The sequence below is a fragment of the Poecilia mexicana genome, unplaced genomic scaffold, assembly GCF_051168715.1.
Source record: "Poecilia mexicana isolate PSO_F unplaced genomic scaffold, ASM5116871v1 scaffold_11, whole genome shotgun sequence".
Taxonomy (NCBI): domain Eukaryota; kingdom Metazoa; phylum Chordata; class Actinopteri; order Cyprinodontiformes; family Poeciliidae; genus Poecilia; species Poecilia mexicana.
The window spans coordinates 1,911,575-1,927,744 of NW_028263380.1; the positions used below are offsets into that span (position 1 = coordinate 1,911,575).

General features: G+C 41.4%; 1 protein-coding gene across 2 annotated transcripts; it reads right to left on the reverse strand.

Moving 5' to 3' along the window:
- Window positions 1–409: 409 nt before the first annotated feature.
- Window positions 410–16,158, reverse strand: anln (anillin, actin binding protein). 2 transcript variants are annotated; one of them, XM_088010053.1, is made up of 23 exons: window positions 15,951–16,158; window positions 14,828–14,978; window positions 14,313–14,744; window positions 13,922–14,229; window positions 12,981–13,299; window positions 12,112–12,314; window positions 11,934–12,038; window positions 11,582–11,693; window positions 10,685–10,989; window positions 10,479–10,609; window positions 10,193–10,334; window positions 9,722–9,857; window positions 9,387–9,566; window positions 9,161–9,287; window positions 9,024–9,072; window positions 8,900–8,953; window positions 6,730–6,762; window positions 6,614–6,632; window positions 6,419–6,531; window positions 2,615–2,704; window positions 2,424–2,531; window positions 1,707–1,879; window positions 410–1,621 (listed from the first exon to the last, which is right to left on the reverse strand). In XM_088010053.1, exons 1-23 carry the CDS (start codon window positions 15,966–15,968, stop codon window positions 1,507–1,509), a joined length of 3,423 nt encoding a protein of 1,140 aa, XP_087866179.1. In that variant the 5' UTR covers window positions 15,969–16,158; the 3' UTR covers window positions 410–1,506. The 2 variants fall into 2 exon arrangements, with proteins under 2 accessions (XP_087866179.1, XP_087866178.1); XM_088010052.1 differs by having other exon boundaries at window positions 10,685–11,004.
- Window positions 16,159–16,170: the final 12 nt, after the last annotated feature.

A 16,170-nucleotide genomic window follows, 5' to 3' on the forward strand; every position in this document is an offset into this window, starting at 1 on the left:
TAACAGCATTTTATTATGGATTTAGAAAAATCTGGAACAGGGTCCTACCTTAATTGGCCAACCTTAAAAGTAATCAGTGATAATTGTAGTTTACCAAAATGTATTTGTTAACACAGCTCAAACTCAAAGCATTAGATTGTAGCAATGGTAAAACTTGGCAGCTCCTTAAAATCTTACATTTAAATGTTAAACAATTTAAAATATATGCTGAAACCATTAAACCAAATTTAACAGCATTGATATTCTTCAATGTTAAATCTCTAAATGTGCTAAAATGTTAGCATTTATGGGGCCTTAAGTAGCTGCTTAGTTTATTTATGTCATAGGCCAGTTAATGTGATCAGCATAACATTTTTTTTTTAGATCCACAAACTGCTGATTTAATTTTGATTAAAAGAAGCACAAATAATTGATATTTATTTTAGTTTTATTTTATTTGTTTTTAGGTCAGCAGTGTCTACCCAGTAATATTTTTACATTTCCTGTCAACATCTTTTAATTCATGAACACGGTGGGGCACTTGTGGACCGCCTTGGCGCCACGACCAGCAGGCTTAGCAAGTTTTCTGGAGGAAACCCTGCCAACCCCTTATGAGAGACAGCAGGTAGCTAAATGAAACTTGAGTGATATCCACAAACAGCAGAGCCAGAAGCAATAAGACAAAACCATTGAATATTGACAAACTTGTCTTCATTGTTGACATTGTGAAAGACATTTTATTCAATCACATTCAAAAACTCATGATCAGCACCTGATGGTGCCGAGAAAGGTCTGCTACACACACTAAATCAGTAAACATGCTAAACCACTGAACAGGAAGAGCACGTCGCCATGGATACCAGTCTAACAAGCTGGGAACAAGTCAAATATCCTGCCTAGAATGTAGTCTTCTGAATCTACAAGTCAGCTGGCCATCTGTTTGACGGTTATACAGATCGACCAATCACATTTGCGCTGGTTGTTCTTCAGTGTAGCATGGTAACAGATTCCGCCCACATCTACCCAAAACTTTTCACACAGACATTTCAAACAACAAAGTGTGGTGCAGAAATTGCATCAAAATCTGTGCATCTTAATAAATTTCACAAGTCATAAAAGAAAATATATAAAGTATAAAAGTATGAAAAGCATTTCTGTGGGTTTGTGCGGCCATGCAGTATAAAGTGTGATAAAAGTCAAGCAGTTCAGTTCAGTAGTCACCCTGAGAGCTGGTACTGATCAACACATTGTACGGCAGACGGTTTGCATTAAGCAATACAATAAAACATATGCATTAAAAACAAGGTGGTAATGAATAAAACAGAACTCCAAAGGCCTGTCTCCTAAACAAAAACACTGTTCTGAAATGTCTCCAACATATGGCTTTAATAATCTCAGCTAGTGGAGGTGATTGGTCATCTCCCATCAGATATCCACACTAAAGCATTAATCACTTTTCTTATTATTTATGTATGGATATATATATATATATATTGCACACAAGTATTTTTTAAGACAGCCCAGAGGTTACAGAGGCTTGTAGCAGGCGGCCGGTTGCCACATCCTCAGATCCACTAGAATCTGGTTCAGCTTTTTCATCCACAGATTTCTCTCATCCTTGGTGTCAGCACTCAACCAGTTTCTGCAAAGGAAACCAAGAATTAGTCAGCCAGACATGTTGAGGAAGGCACCAGGCACCTGGGGAGGTCAGACCGACAGGAACCTACTTGGTGACACACATGGTGTCCATGCACTGACTGACTAGCGTCTCCTTGTCGTCCTCTCTCTGGGGTCTGACTGTGATAAGCTCGAATGTGTTTGGTCTGGCACAGAACTCTCGGTTGGCTGGCTCCACCTTCTCACTGGTGCAGTTGGCCAGGTTGATGCGACCAATAGGATTCTGGGAGGAAGAGAACAAACCATCAGGACTTTCTGATAGGGAAGCACAATCAACACTTTTACTCCTTTTAATGATACAGATATCTGAAGTTTGGAATCGGCCCATACCAATCTGATACACAAAAACAGTCATGTATTGACTTAAAACGTTTTTTGCTCCCCCGCCTAAAGACAGACATAATGTAATGAATTACTAATGTATTTAATACCTTTCCACCAGTACAGTACACTTAAATACACCAATAGCTTCACAAGCTTCAAATAAATTAAAGATGTAAAAACATATTTAATTTGTTTCTCAGTGCAATTAGGAGGATAACAGCCAATGTAAATAATACAATGAAACTGACTAAAACAATAGGCATTTTGTCACAGAGACCCCAGCTACAATTTTTTTTTCAATGTCAGGACCGATACAGATAATAAAAAATTAACCCCCACAGCTCCTAGTGATCAATAAATTATTAATCTCATCTCTATGGATTGGTGCATCTCTTTCTGATGCTGTTTTTTCACTAAACACAAGAAGTTATGCAGAGTGATACCTTCCGCTTCTCGTCATCAGGATAGGTCCAGTAAGAGATGCAGTATCCTGACAGAACACACCATCTTCTGTGCCACGCTCCAAACCCACTTACATCTTCAAACATGGTCTGCAGAAACAACGACCTGCTGTGATCACAACTAGAGTGGTACAAGTAGACCTGATGGGTTTCCACTTGGCTCTCCTACTCACCAAGAAGCCCCTCTCCTCCACCGTGGAGCAGCCCACTTCACACTGCAGCTGGAGGTGGATGTGGCCCTCCAGAGGGCACAGGAACGGCACCTTCAAAACAGGGACAAGCCCAGACATCAGTCAGCTTAGAAAGGATGCATGGTTGGAAGTGGTCACATAAACAGGTGTGTGACAGTGAGTTGGTAAAGTATTTCAACTATATTACTCAGTAAATGTTTTATTGAAATTCCTTTGTGCACATTTCCACTGTAGGGTACAAAACCAGGCACTTCATGTAAATGCAGCTAACCGATACAGTACTAGTGCGTAAAAAACATCTTGAAATAAAGCCTCGACTGAAGGGTCCCAACACAGAATGGGCATGGCTTGAAGTCAACCAACCAATAGCACACAGTTGATCCGCCTCAGGAAGTGGAAATAAACCTGTAGGTGGAAGCCAGGCTCTTGATTCCAGAATTACAGCAACACAACAGGATAGAACCCTGAACAATTCAACCTTTAATCCACTAACAAAAAAATGAAATAAGCCGGTTACACAAGTTAAAAATCAAAGGTGTGTGAAGTTTGAACTGGGAGATGACTGAAGCAACATTGTGAACTTTAATCAGAAATGTTTAGCATCCTCCCAACACAGACCTCCTACTTTGGGCTGGATCTAAAAAGTACCACCTTACAAATTTTCAAGATTATTTTCGTTCATTTTTTTTGTTCTTGGCATGCATATGATGTAAGCAGGGTTTCCCCCAGACAACTTGCTAAGCCCGGTGGTCGGGGCGTCGAGTCGGTCCACTGTGTTTTTGTATTAAAATATATTAAGTTGACAGGAAATGTAAAAGTATTACTGTGTAATTATATGTTACGGGAAAAGATCTCCAGTGAAATGCTATTTAAACCCACAACTAGTCTAAAAACAACAAATTTGCACTTCTGTTTAATCCAAATTAAGTCAGCAGCTCCATCAGGCCCCCAAGAGCTTCAGGGGCCCCATAAACAAATATTTTAAAACACACCACAGATACATAAATGTAACACTTGTTTATTGAGACTATCAATGCTGTTAAATTTTATTAAATTGTTTAGGCATAGATAAATGATTTTAAATTGTTTAACATTTAAATACAAGATTTTAAGGAGCTGGCAAGTTTATTTTGTAAAACTTCAAAGAACAATATTCATAGTTAGATTGTTTTGTTACCACAGCAACAATCTGATGCTGTGAGTTTAATCTTTGAATTTACAAATACAAATGAGTAAATTGCGATAACATTGCTTTTTAGGCTGGCCAATAGGGCTGAAACGATTCCTCGAATGATTCGAGTACCTCGATTACTAAAATTCCTCGAGGAAAATTTACCTGCCTCGAAGCTTCGTTAATTTATGTTTTATTAGTTAGCGCACCGTGTTCCGGCCGGGACTTCATTTGCGTTGCGCGGAGCTCTCACTTCCGCCTCTGAGTTGTTGACAAAAGCTAAGTCTCAGCGGCATAAAGTCCAATCTTCAAGATTGGCCCGTGGGGATTTTATTGATTGATGATAATGCCCGACTTTTTATCGTTTTTTGGGGAACCAATAAGCATCCTTAAAATGACTGGGGGAATGCCTGGAGTACGGCAGCATTTCTCCTCCGGGGCTGCTGGTTGAAAGCGAACGGCGGGAAGAGCGCTGAGGTGAGCGGATAGACTGAACAGGGCGGGCGGCTGAGTAGCTGATGCTTACCGTGTAAATGTAGCTTTACCGACGAACCGCACAATAAATTTCATATCCCGGTCTGAAGAAACGGGTGGCGGAGCGCATCGTACATGGCTGGTAGATGAGTTTCTGAGTGTGACCAGTGAAGGTGTGGTAAATATCCCGTATTGCTTCCCCCCGTGTTCGTCCCCCGGTCTAACGGTTCGTCAGTCCGCTGGTCTATTTCCTCCCCTCCACCCCATGTTCGTTCATTCGCCCTCTCCTCCCACTCCAGGCGGCATTTCCCGTATTTTCAAACCCAAAGCGTGACAGGTTAGGTGGCAAGGTGAGTTTAATTAATCTATTAAACTCACTGAAGATGAATACATGAACTAAAAGCTGGATTGTAGACATTTTTTATAAGCATATTTGTGAGCCTGCCTCTTTGTTATTAAATTCAATATAATTTCAAATTTTTCTATAACTTTTCTTCTGGTTAACTTAGAAAGTGAGCTATTATTGTTACAGGTTAGTTTTCTAAACTACAAAAAAGCAACTGTTAGGGATGCTCAAATATGAACAATTGGACTGATATTGATATCTCATAGTAACACCGGTATTATGCCAGATTTACCAATATTTCATTTTAGAATTTTTTTTATCCGATTACTCGATTAATCGTAAGAATAATCGATAGATTACTCGATTACTAAAATATTCGTTTACAACAGCCCTACTGGCCAATTAAACTACTTCCTTCTCCCATATTTTACTAAATCTAACACAGAAGCTGCTCGTTATCCACAAACGCTCCGGCCAACCAGGGCCACAGACATAAACTTTACAGGGAAGACAGACACAGAGCCACACGCTGGGCAGCGTGTTGAGATGTAAACGCCACATATAATTGTTCGTTCACAAAGATAAATCATTCTCACCGCTCGGCAACGCACCTCTGAATTCGCTACATGTTATTCCTGCGGTTCACATTGAGCTGTGCAACCAGAGCTAACGCGGCGGGTTTTAAACTCTTACCTAGAGTTCTCCAAAGGATCATAATTCCTCACAGTAGGTTGATGTAAATAGCCATACAGGTCAGCCTGTGTCCAGTTTGAGTGAAAGGAAGCGCGCGCGATCCCACTGAGGTAAAGCAGCGACAGCGCGAGGCAAAGCGCAGAGGCGCCAGCTGTGTGATTGGTCCGCGCGCTGTCGGGTTTAAATGCATAAACTACAAACCTGTCCATTATAAACCTATCCTTTAGGAATAAATCTGCTCTGCTAGTGAAATGCTAAGAGCAACAGAGACGCTTGCAGTCCGGCTTAAAAAATTAAAAAAAATAATTAATTTTCCTAGAAACGTAAACAAGCGACGCTTAGCCAGGCGGCGGGGCTAGCAAAGCATGGCGGGCCGCCAGGCTTTTAATACACTGGGCGAAACCCTGATGTAAGAATGTTTATCCTTTCACATGTAGTGAATTTTATTTCTAGAAACTGCAAATAAACAGTCCTTCAGAACTTCAGAGTGAGGCATAACATTGCTCTTGTTGAACCTGGACCAACTTACAGGAGATCATCTCCTTTTTAAAATCGAACAGTAAAACATGGAACAGTGCACTGCACTACACTAAATGCTAGTTATTTAAAGCAAAGTTTGAGAAACCTAGGAACTTTTTTTCATGTAAATTCCCGACAATAGCCACTACTTGTGGTTCTTTAAATTCAGTTTAAGCAGAATTTAAAGTCTAAAGACCACAAAGTGTCGTCCTCTGATTTCAAAAGTAGTGTGCATCCAGTTGGCAAGTAAAATATCTAAATGGTGTTGGGTATAATGTTAAAAACAACAACCCCCCCAGACATTTTTTCTGCCAATATTGCACCTTCAGTTTGCTTGTACTACCACTACATTCTCTTAAATTAAAAATTCTTGTAGCCCATCATTAATACTCCATCATACAACTCAGACTTTCTGAAAATATGTACAATTTCTTTGAGGAAAAAAAAATAGCAAAATTTATTATTATTTTTTTTTTCAGATCTGGCATGAAAAAATAAATAAAATATCGGAGATTTTATTTTTAAGCCACATCACCCAACCTCATCTAAAACATGAGAAAGGTGTGAGCAGATGTCTCCATACCTTCTCCAGAGGAAACTTGTTTTTCCCGATGGAGGACAGAGTGAGAGTGTGAGACCCGACCAGCACAAAGCTACTGGTGCGTACAGCGTTGGGACCGCCAGGACTGGCCACCACTAAACATAAAGAAGCTTTCATTATCTGAGTCAATGATTACTGACCAACTGTACTGCTTCCGTCATACACAGCTATACATACCTGGAGTCTGGGCACTTTTCTGCAAAAAAAAATAAAGCATTGATCAGTTAAATGCAGATACATGATGATAGTTTTACCTGCCAAGAATCTGAGGGAGCAGGAGGACAAAAACTCACAGTGATGGCCAGGAATCTCTTTGGAGTGATGGCCTGGAACCAGAAGAAGAAACACTGGTTAGGAATTGAAAGCCACTCAGTTCATTTACCACTCCACAGGGTGACCACCTGAGGTTGAGCCCACACCCACCCACCAAGGGTGTAGGAACGAGTCTGTCATTGGGGGGGACGCATATCGGAAACCTGACAGATCAGTAAATAGCTTGAGCAGAAATGTCAAACAATGATGCCATCAACACATCAGTAATGCGTTACTCTAATCTGACCCTTGTTTCAGTAACAAGTATTCTAACACATTACTATTTACAATCCAATAGTCAGATTAAAGTTATGCAGCATAATGACTGTCATTCCAGGATGAACACTCACTTTAGCATTTGCCTCACAACTAGCAAGCTACATACTCTGGTAGCACAGAGCCGACCAGATTCTGATGTATCTTATTGGTCAAAATGCATTGATATAAACTGACTGGCAATTGAACAGGTTCTACTTATTTCTAAAACCAAAGTAGAAAACAGCTCATAAAATAAGACACAACAGTTTTAAACTCAATACACCAGTTTGACCAACAAAAATAAAATCTAAAAAAACAAGTTTTGTTCTTCTTGAACATCTCTCTACATCAGTGCAACAGTTTGATCTACAAAATAAACAAAAATTATACTTTTCACGTCTAACAGACACCTTAGCTCCTCACTGTTAACTCAGTCTCACTTTCCAGCACTGCATTCAGTAACTTACCAAAGATTCATGAAAAACACTGAGGCAAAAAGACTACATTTTTTTTCTCCTTTCATTTTCAGCCGCAAACATTTAACTAAAATATCTACAGATATGAGTTTCTGTCTCTGCCTCCCTTTGACTCTCTGCAGCCTGATGTTCCTGCCTGGATTCATGTATTTACAACAGACACTACAGTAATGTACAGTGTCAGAATGTGAACTAAATATAAAAAATGTTTTTATCATACAGAATGAGAATTTAAACAACTTAATTTTCAGATGTATACATTATTATACATCTCAACTATTTACTGTGTAGCAAAAATTTTCACCAATTTATTTTTAAACCTCTCCTCAAGCACTTTTCTTATTGTCTTCTAACAATTAACCTTATGGTGTGGAAATAATGAAAAAATATTGAAACGTTGAAAGAAATCAACCTGACATCAGTCTCCTCCTGTTCTCCTTTCTGGTTCTATTATAATTAATATAATTTTTATATCTTCACACCCTGAAACACCAACTGGCTCTCCTATGTCTTCCCTGACCTGCTCCTCTCATAATAAAATAGTTTAGTTTATTTAAAAATTAAAAACAGTTGATACATATTTCAATAAACTAAATGAAGACCTCACCAGAGCTTCTTCACCTTTCTTCAACATCATTCTAGCACTGCTGTTCTCCTAAATATATAATATAATATAATATAATATAATATATAAACACGTTAAGTGGTCGAGTATGATCAGGTGTTGCTCATTTTGCTGCTGTTTCAGTCTAAATCATTGTGACTAGACCAGCCAAGTTAGTGGTAAAATTTTGGACATGTGACTATTCCAGAATTTAAACAGCTAAACCAAAAAGATTTAGTTCTATATATGAAAGTAAACTGACAACAAGATGTTATAAACGAGCGATATTCATAGCAACATTCCTGACAGACAGTTTACCTCCTTCTAACGGAGTTTCTCTGCTGCTGCCTTTACTCTGAGCCGTTCAGAGGGGGGAGGGGGAGGAAGCGCTCTGCTGAATGCGCTGTTGTGCGCCTTCAAAATAAAAGCACGCGAGTGGAAGATTTTAAAATTCTTCGCAACTGCAGTGAAATTATTGGGGGGGACGAATGTGACTCTCTCCAATATTGGGGGGGGACATGTCCCCCGCGTCCCTCCCGCTTCCTACGCCTATGCCACCCACACATGAGGAGCAGTAACAAGGCTCCGACTGGACAATAAATTGTCCCAGAAGTTATTGTGATAAATAATAATATTGTTGCTTTGAGACCATTTTACAGCAATATAATGGTAAATGCATAATAATGCAAGAAGACATTCTCAAAGATGAATAAGCTTGAACATTTAACACTGGGAATGGAAGACATTTTAAATATCCAAAATAAACAGGAAAAAAAAACCTAATAAAATGAATTATGATTAAATGATTTCTACCTTTGATTTGTTGGGTTTCTTCTTCTTCTCGCTGCAGAGCTCACGTTTTTGTACCTGAAGGAAACCATGGCCAATCCATTAGGAACCAATATGGAAGTTTCACAAGCAATAAAATGACACATACCAGACAGTAGACTTCCAAGTCTATTTTGAAGTCACTGGAGACATCAGACCTGAAAATGCCCAAAGAGAAGGAAATGTGATTAAAACAGGATGGGGTTCCTTTATGATCCTCAAACAGAAACCATCAGTGGGACTGACAGGGTGAACTTGGTGGGGAAGGTGAGTGTGTCTCCACTGAGGCCGCGGTGAGTGCTGGCTAAGGGAGTGGCCACCATGTTCTCAGCTCCAGCGCGGATCATGATGAAAAATGAATGTTTAGTTGAGTCTGGCAGGGGAAACACACAAAAAGCAGTGAAACTTTTAATCACAATAATCTATATAAAAGTCAGAGCATGAGTGAGCAGATGCAACGCTGCGTTCTTACCAGGTTTGTTAGCAGTGGAACAAACAAAGTCTGCCTTAAGGGGAAGGCGGAGCTCCTGCAGGATGATGGAGCCCTTGGAGGCAGATATGGCAGCTGGTTCTGGATGACAAGTTTTCTTCTGCCCTGCTGGTTCTCCTTTCAGACAGTCCAGCTCTGCCTTCAAGGCTTCTCTTTTCTCCGCTTAGAAAGTCAGAGGAAGGAAGAAAGTCAGGGATTCTTTTAAGACGACTAAGTGATGAAGCTGATGACAGACTTCCCTTGCATGGCACCTATATGATCTTTAACTAGAAGTAAAAATTGAAACGACATGACAGTCGGAGTGTAGGTGAACTGACTTGCTAGAAGCAGCAGCCTCTCTGCCTCAGCCTCCACCTGCGAGCCTTTGCCATGCTCTTCATCAGTGCAGCAGTTAAGGGCCTGGCTGGCCTGATGGATCACAGTCTGCTGCAGGTTCACCTCACTTGTCAACATCTACACAACAAAAAACAGCTCTAAGCAAACAGAGGACTTTGTCCTGGTGGAAATACTGGACTGTTCAGTATTTAAGAAAAGAACTCCCTGATTTAAGATTCAAGAAACTGAAGACTTGACCGTTTAAAACATTTAAAGTGCAATTAACCCCATATTAACTTTTTTGCTGATAAACCAAGTACACCATTTAGGCTTCCATCTTCAGGTTTCTGAGCAAATTGTGACATTTTCACATAAACTTCTCAGGGATGAAATCATGCTCTCTCTCGGGGGTTAGATAAACTTTAATGAGTATATTGTAGGCAGAATAATCAGTCTGAGTTCCAGCTGCGTACCTTCATCCTCTGCTTCATGCTGAAGAGACTTGCTGCTCTGGGCTCCTCTACTCTCTTAGAAACATCTTCCCTTCTCACAATAACTTGCTTCACTGCAGGTTTCTCAGGTTCCTTCACTCGAATGGATCTGTATGCATCAATGCTACACACACACACACACACACACACACACACACACACACACACACACACACACACACACACACACACACACACATCCCAGATTTAGTTTAAGGCTCCCCTTCCCCCAGTCTGCCAACAGTTGGGGTAACCTCTGTGTTCCTACCTATAAGGCAGCCTGTGGTCTTCGTCTGAGGAGTCGCTCCGTGCCACAGTGGTTCTCTGGAACTTTCCAGGACTGCAGCTGCTCTCTGGGGTGTTGCTTTTCACCAGGAAGGAGCTGGCTGGAGTTGATGTCTGGAGGCAGCAGGGGGAGACAGTAAGCACCTTCTATCAGCTGGTGGCATCAGAGAGCTGCAGCATCATTCTCACCACGAGTCTTCTGTCTGGACTCTTCACTACAGCAGCTACAGTCTCTGCCAGAGGGGTCAGCAGGGACATGGAGGAAATATTTAAAGCATCTTCCTCCTCATCTTCTTGATCCTCACTCTGCTCCAGGACTCCGTCAAACAGCTCATTAATAACAGCTGAGTTGATGGAGTGGTCCACATTCATTTCCTTCTCCTTAACCACTACCTCCTCCTCCTCCTCCTTACTAGGCTTCTCTCCAGGCTGGCTGACCCCCCTCATAGGGCTGGAGGTTGAGACTGGAGGCGTCAGTGTGATTCCAGGACACACTGTTAAATGGAACACTTTCAGATATTATGGTTAACAGCTACTGCATTTACAGAAAGCAAGTAACTAAAGAATGATGAAGATCAAAGATCATTTAAAATCATTTTGTTGTTCAAGTGTGTTTCATTCATTACTTGGTTCCTACATATGAGAGAATTCAAACAGAATCATCTCAGTAAAGACAGACCCTGCAGTCAGCCATTACAGTTTGGTCCTTGGAGTCAAATACTAAGAAATGTCTAGTGTTGGTTTATTTCAAACCAAACTTTAAAACAAATAGTTCAGATTTTTTTTAATATGTAGTCATTATAAATAGTTAGATTTGGATTCTTAGCATCTTGAATTAGTTGAAATGCAGAATGTAATCATGTTGGAGCCAAAAGAAAAGCCAATTACATGCCAAAATAACTCCAACTGCAAACAACTCTTCACATTTACATCAGCAACGCATTTCTACCATAGATGGTCAAAATAGGACCATCCAGGTTTAAATACGACTGTCATTCGTTTCCAGCTGGTGAAATTATCTCATGAGATAAAAAGGAAGGGTAAACAGAATGATGTCAGATATCAAGACACAGGCTCAGTCAGCACCTGGAGGAGGACTCTGGCTGGGTGTCGTCACTTCCTCACTAAATGGTGTAGTGGGTTCATCCTGTGGGTCACATGAGGAATCTTCCCTCTGAGCAGGTTTGACGAGCTGATCCTGCAGAGCACATCATCTGTTAAAGTCCAGCTATGTTCATAGAAAGATGGAACTTTAAATCATCTTGTAGCCTGAATGCTTTTCCTGAGATTTGAAGGACAACAATCACTAAAACTTAGACATTTTATGCTAATAAATAATTCACAAAATAAATAAATGAAAACCTGTAGTAAATGATGACAGATTTGGGCAGTTGGGGACCAACAGAGGTCGTGTGTATTGTGTGTATCTGAAGCCAACCTTGTTGTCAGTGCGTGTCTCGTCTGCCCGTTTATCTTTGTGTTCCCACACAGTTTTCCCCTTCTGGAATCGGCTGCGGATCTGGGCCAGCTCAGACTCCCGCTCCTGTAAGCAGGTGGATTTTTTATTTTTAAAAGATAACTTCTCCTTGTTGATCATGTTGTAACATAAAACCTACCATCTTCTGCCTCTGAGTGAGCTCAGCAGTGGCAGTGTGTGCAGCCTGGGCGGCTCGGAGCCTCTCCTGGACCAGCTTGGTGTTTGGCGTGACTGAGGCAGTACTGGGAGCAGACCTGGCTGGAGTGGGAGCTCTGGGCGGAGCGCCCTGCTCTTTGTGCTGCTGACATCGCTCTCCAAAGCGCTCCAGGAAAGATTTCACACCTGTTTGGATAGAGATGCATCGTTTTGATACAGATATCTGGAGAAGTCCTGATATTGACATAAAAAAAAAAAAAAAAAACTACATTGGGTATCGTGACAACGAGCTTGATTTATAAGGCAGATCTTTGTGCTCTGAGCAACATCATGCTTTACTATTTATTTTACATTACATTTAGAATTCCTAATTGCACTTTCTGAACATTTGAAAGGCTTGTTTTGACCAAGGTAGTCAAACTATTGATTTCGTCAGCTTCAGTTTATATTACGAGCCGTTTTACTCCCAATTGCACTGACTGAACAAATTAAAGTTGTTGTTTTTACATGTTTGACCTAGCTTGTGAAGCTATTGGTGGATGTATTGGCAAAGTTATTACATTTGCAGTTCAGTATACTTATGTCTGTGTTTAAATTTTTCTGTATCGTTATTAGTTGATACTAGACCTCAGATATGTGTATTGGTATCTGAAGTGGAAAAAGTGGATTGGTCCATCTCTAGTTTGGAGTACAGGATATAAAGAGAAGATGGAACTTCGTAGTTTTGATGCATTTGATAAACATTAAAAAAAAAAAAAGAATCAGATTTTTCAATTTTTCACCTCCTAAATACCAATCAAAACTGATTTAAGCTTGAACCGGAAGATATGACCCTTGATGAGTTTGACTCGCCTGGACCTCCAACAGAGACGGGTTCCTGGTGGCCAAGTGAAGTAGACATGGTGGCTCTATCCTGGAGAGCTGGCCTTAGGGGGCTGGCGGTGTAGCCAGGGGTCCTGGGGAACAGCTGGGTCTTTAGTGGACTCTTGGGGGCTGATGTTGCTTCAGAGGATGTTGCCATATGTGGACTGGGTGGGAGCGCTGCTTCCTGCTTGGGGTTCTTCAAGGGACTCTGCACAGTCTGAATGGCTGTTTTAGATGCAGAGATTTCAGCCTTTTGAGGGCTAGGAAGAATCATTTGACTGGACTTCACAGGAGATTGTGAAGTATCCTGAGGGGAAAAAACAAAAAACAAAACAAAAAAAAACAACACAAACGTTACAGATTTCTTTAGAGAACAGTTGTGAGCAAAAATCAGGAATAAAAGTGGAGAGCCATCTAGAAATGTACTAATGAAGGGAATTCAATAATGCTCAACATATCTGGCCCCAACTAAAAACCATTGTTCTAGTCAGTGAACACATAATTTGTAAGCGATAACAGGTCACCCTGACAACAGGCTTTAATGAAGACTCATAGTTAATGTCATTGTTGCTTGTCTGCTAAGCATTATTCAGAGATATAAAAAAAATAGCCTTAGTCTTTGGAGATGACACATTGTCCAGCTACTGGTACTATCTGCTATGATGACATGTAAAAAAAAAACCCAAAAAAAACTAGTGAGTTGTTTTAAAATCAGTCAAATCCTGTTTTCCACTGAAGCCTCAGTCTCTGCTCTGGTTAATGAGAAGCTGAGTAGAATCAGATCAAATCAGTGACCAGTGAGGGCTCAAAGCTTCAGAAAAACTGACCAGAAATGAGCCACGACTCTAATTGGTGCATCTCTACTTAAAATATATGAAGTAAAGCAGCACATTTTCAGGTTCACTGTAGAGACGTGAAGGTGCAGCTACCTGGTTGCTGCTGCAGGCAGACTTGCTGGCTGCTATAGCTGAACTGCTCATGGCTGCAGTTTGCTTGGAGCCAGCAGCAGCTACTCTGACCGCAGGTCTGGGAACAGAACCAGATCCAGGATTCCCTTTGGGAATGTGAGCGTGGCTGAGGTCATCCTCCCAGGACCCGATGGTGGCAGCCAGGTTGGCCAACCGGCCTCTCCGCCCAGCAGGAGCTTCTGAAGGGGGGAGACTGGCAGGCGGCTGGACTTCCACTGGTCTCTTTGACAAGGTTGGAGGGGTGCTGTCTGGCACTGTGTCAGAAGAGTCTGGAAGAGAAGCAGCAAAGTCAGACTAGTTCCAGATTTAGAGCCCGTTACTAATGTGACAAATCTCAACCAAATGCGTTTACCATCATCCCCATCCCAGCACTTCCTCTGCTGCGCCAGCCTTTGCAGGCGTGACTTCATGCCAGCAGCAGAGGGAGTCGAGTCATCCACCTGGTCTGGCTTGTTCCTGTGCTGGGCAAAACCAGGGGGCTCTGTTGGTGCTTCTCTGGTGCTTGGAGGGACAGGACCTGGAGTGACAGCCATGTTCTCTGGCCGTTCAGCTTTCAGCTCCTTAAGCTGACTCTGAACAGGTCGAGTTGAACTCTGCTCAAGAGAGGAGGACGAGCGAATGCTGGCTGGGCCCACTGGGGGTTTCTTGTCCGTTAGAGGGTCTGGTGGTACGGGGCCCCCAGCTTGGGTCATCACTGGACCCTGGTTCTCCTCATCCCGTGCCAACTGGTTTTCCTCTGAGCACCTGCGCTTGGAAGGGGAGGGCTTGGAGGATATCTGTGGAACTAGAAAGGGAAAAAGGGATTACAAGGAAATTTCATTAAACACCTTACACAACACCAAGGGCAATCTTAACAAAAGGACTAACCTTTATCAACATTAGAATCAGTGATGGTGTTATTTGATTCAGTTAGAGGCTCCCTGGGCCTTTTGACCATCTGTCTGTTAGCTGCGTTGGGACGCTCTGCTAGCTTCCTCTGCAGATTTTCCCTGCGGGCCCGAGTCCGCTCCAAAAGTTTCTAGTTTGACAAATAGAATCAGAAAATCAGACATGCAGTATCCAGGATAGACAAGCATGGACCACATGATGTTAAGAGGTTTCCTTCGTGAATCGGATCAAGAGACTTACACACAACAGTTTTTGGTGGGAATAGAAAAATTAACAGTCAAATCAAACAGAATCAAAACAAAAAATTCATGCACAGTAAACTTGGAGGTACAATAAACAGTCACTAAATATCCTGCTGGCCCAATTCATTCATATTTCATTTCTTAAACTATGGTTGGATATAATAAGCATGTTTGGGGTCCAGATCCAAATTGTTATTGCTGGATTTCTCACTTATACACAACCAATTAAACTAAACAATTCTCTCTTCTACACACAACCCTCCTTTCATTCCCTTTGTCAAGAATTTCACAATCTGATTTACTGTACTGAGCAAGTCCTAACACATTCCTGGGAGTGCTGCAGGCCACCACAGCTTCACCAAGCCAACAGCCCTGTGTGGAAAATCTGAGATCACATTCTTCAGGAGTGAGCCACGCCTGGTTTTGTCTAACTGTACAGGACAGTTAGGCACTGTACATTTTATAGGAGGCACAAGAAACATGCTTTGTTTTTGGTAACACCCCTACTATCCAAAGTTTAGAAAACAGTATCAGGAGAAAAGAAAGACTGAACCTCAAAATATTCAAAGATGTAATCTGTTTAAGTTAATGTTCCATGACTATTTCTGTTTTTGAGCGTAATAAATGAATTGAAGCTTCCAATTGATACATTTATAAAAACTAACTACATTTTGCATTATTTATAGTGACTTCTGACCGGTACCAAACAAAGAAACTGCAGTTGACGCATTCCCCCTAGCAACTGAACTAGTAACACAGCTGCGGGTTAAGTTAGCATTAGAAGATAACGATAACACTCCTACTATCCACCACAATAGTCTTGCGACAGCTAGCTTCTTACATGAAATTGCTCAACTCACCTCAGTAAATGGGTCCATTTCGGACAGTTTGTATCCACTTGAGGAGTACTTACAAAACGGAGTGTTACCAGTTCTATACTCGGCTTGTGTGTAAAGAAATAACCTAACAAAGCAAAACGAGAAGTGTTCAGCGATCTTCTCAGCTTGACTGCTCTTCCTCGACGAAACAGCTTCGGTTCAAATTTGAATTTCAGCGCTGCCTCTACGGCGCATACTCCAA

What these genes read in the sequence shown, in the direction of transcription:
- anln (XM_088010052.1), bottom strand. An exon ending in CTGCCTGCAGCAGCAACCAG is followed by an intron (nt 13,300 to 13,921) that starts GTAGCTGCACCT and finishes TTTTCCCCTCAG; the next exon opens with GATACTTCACAATCTCCTGT. An exon ending in CAGCCAGAGTCCTCCTCCAG is followed by an intron (nt 11,005 to 11,581) that starts GTGCTGACTGAG and finishes AATATCTGAAAG; the next exon opens with TGTTCCATTTAACAGTGTGT.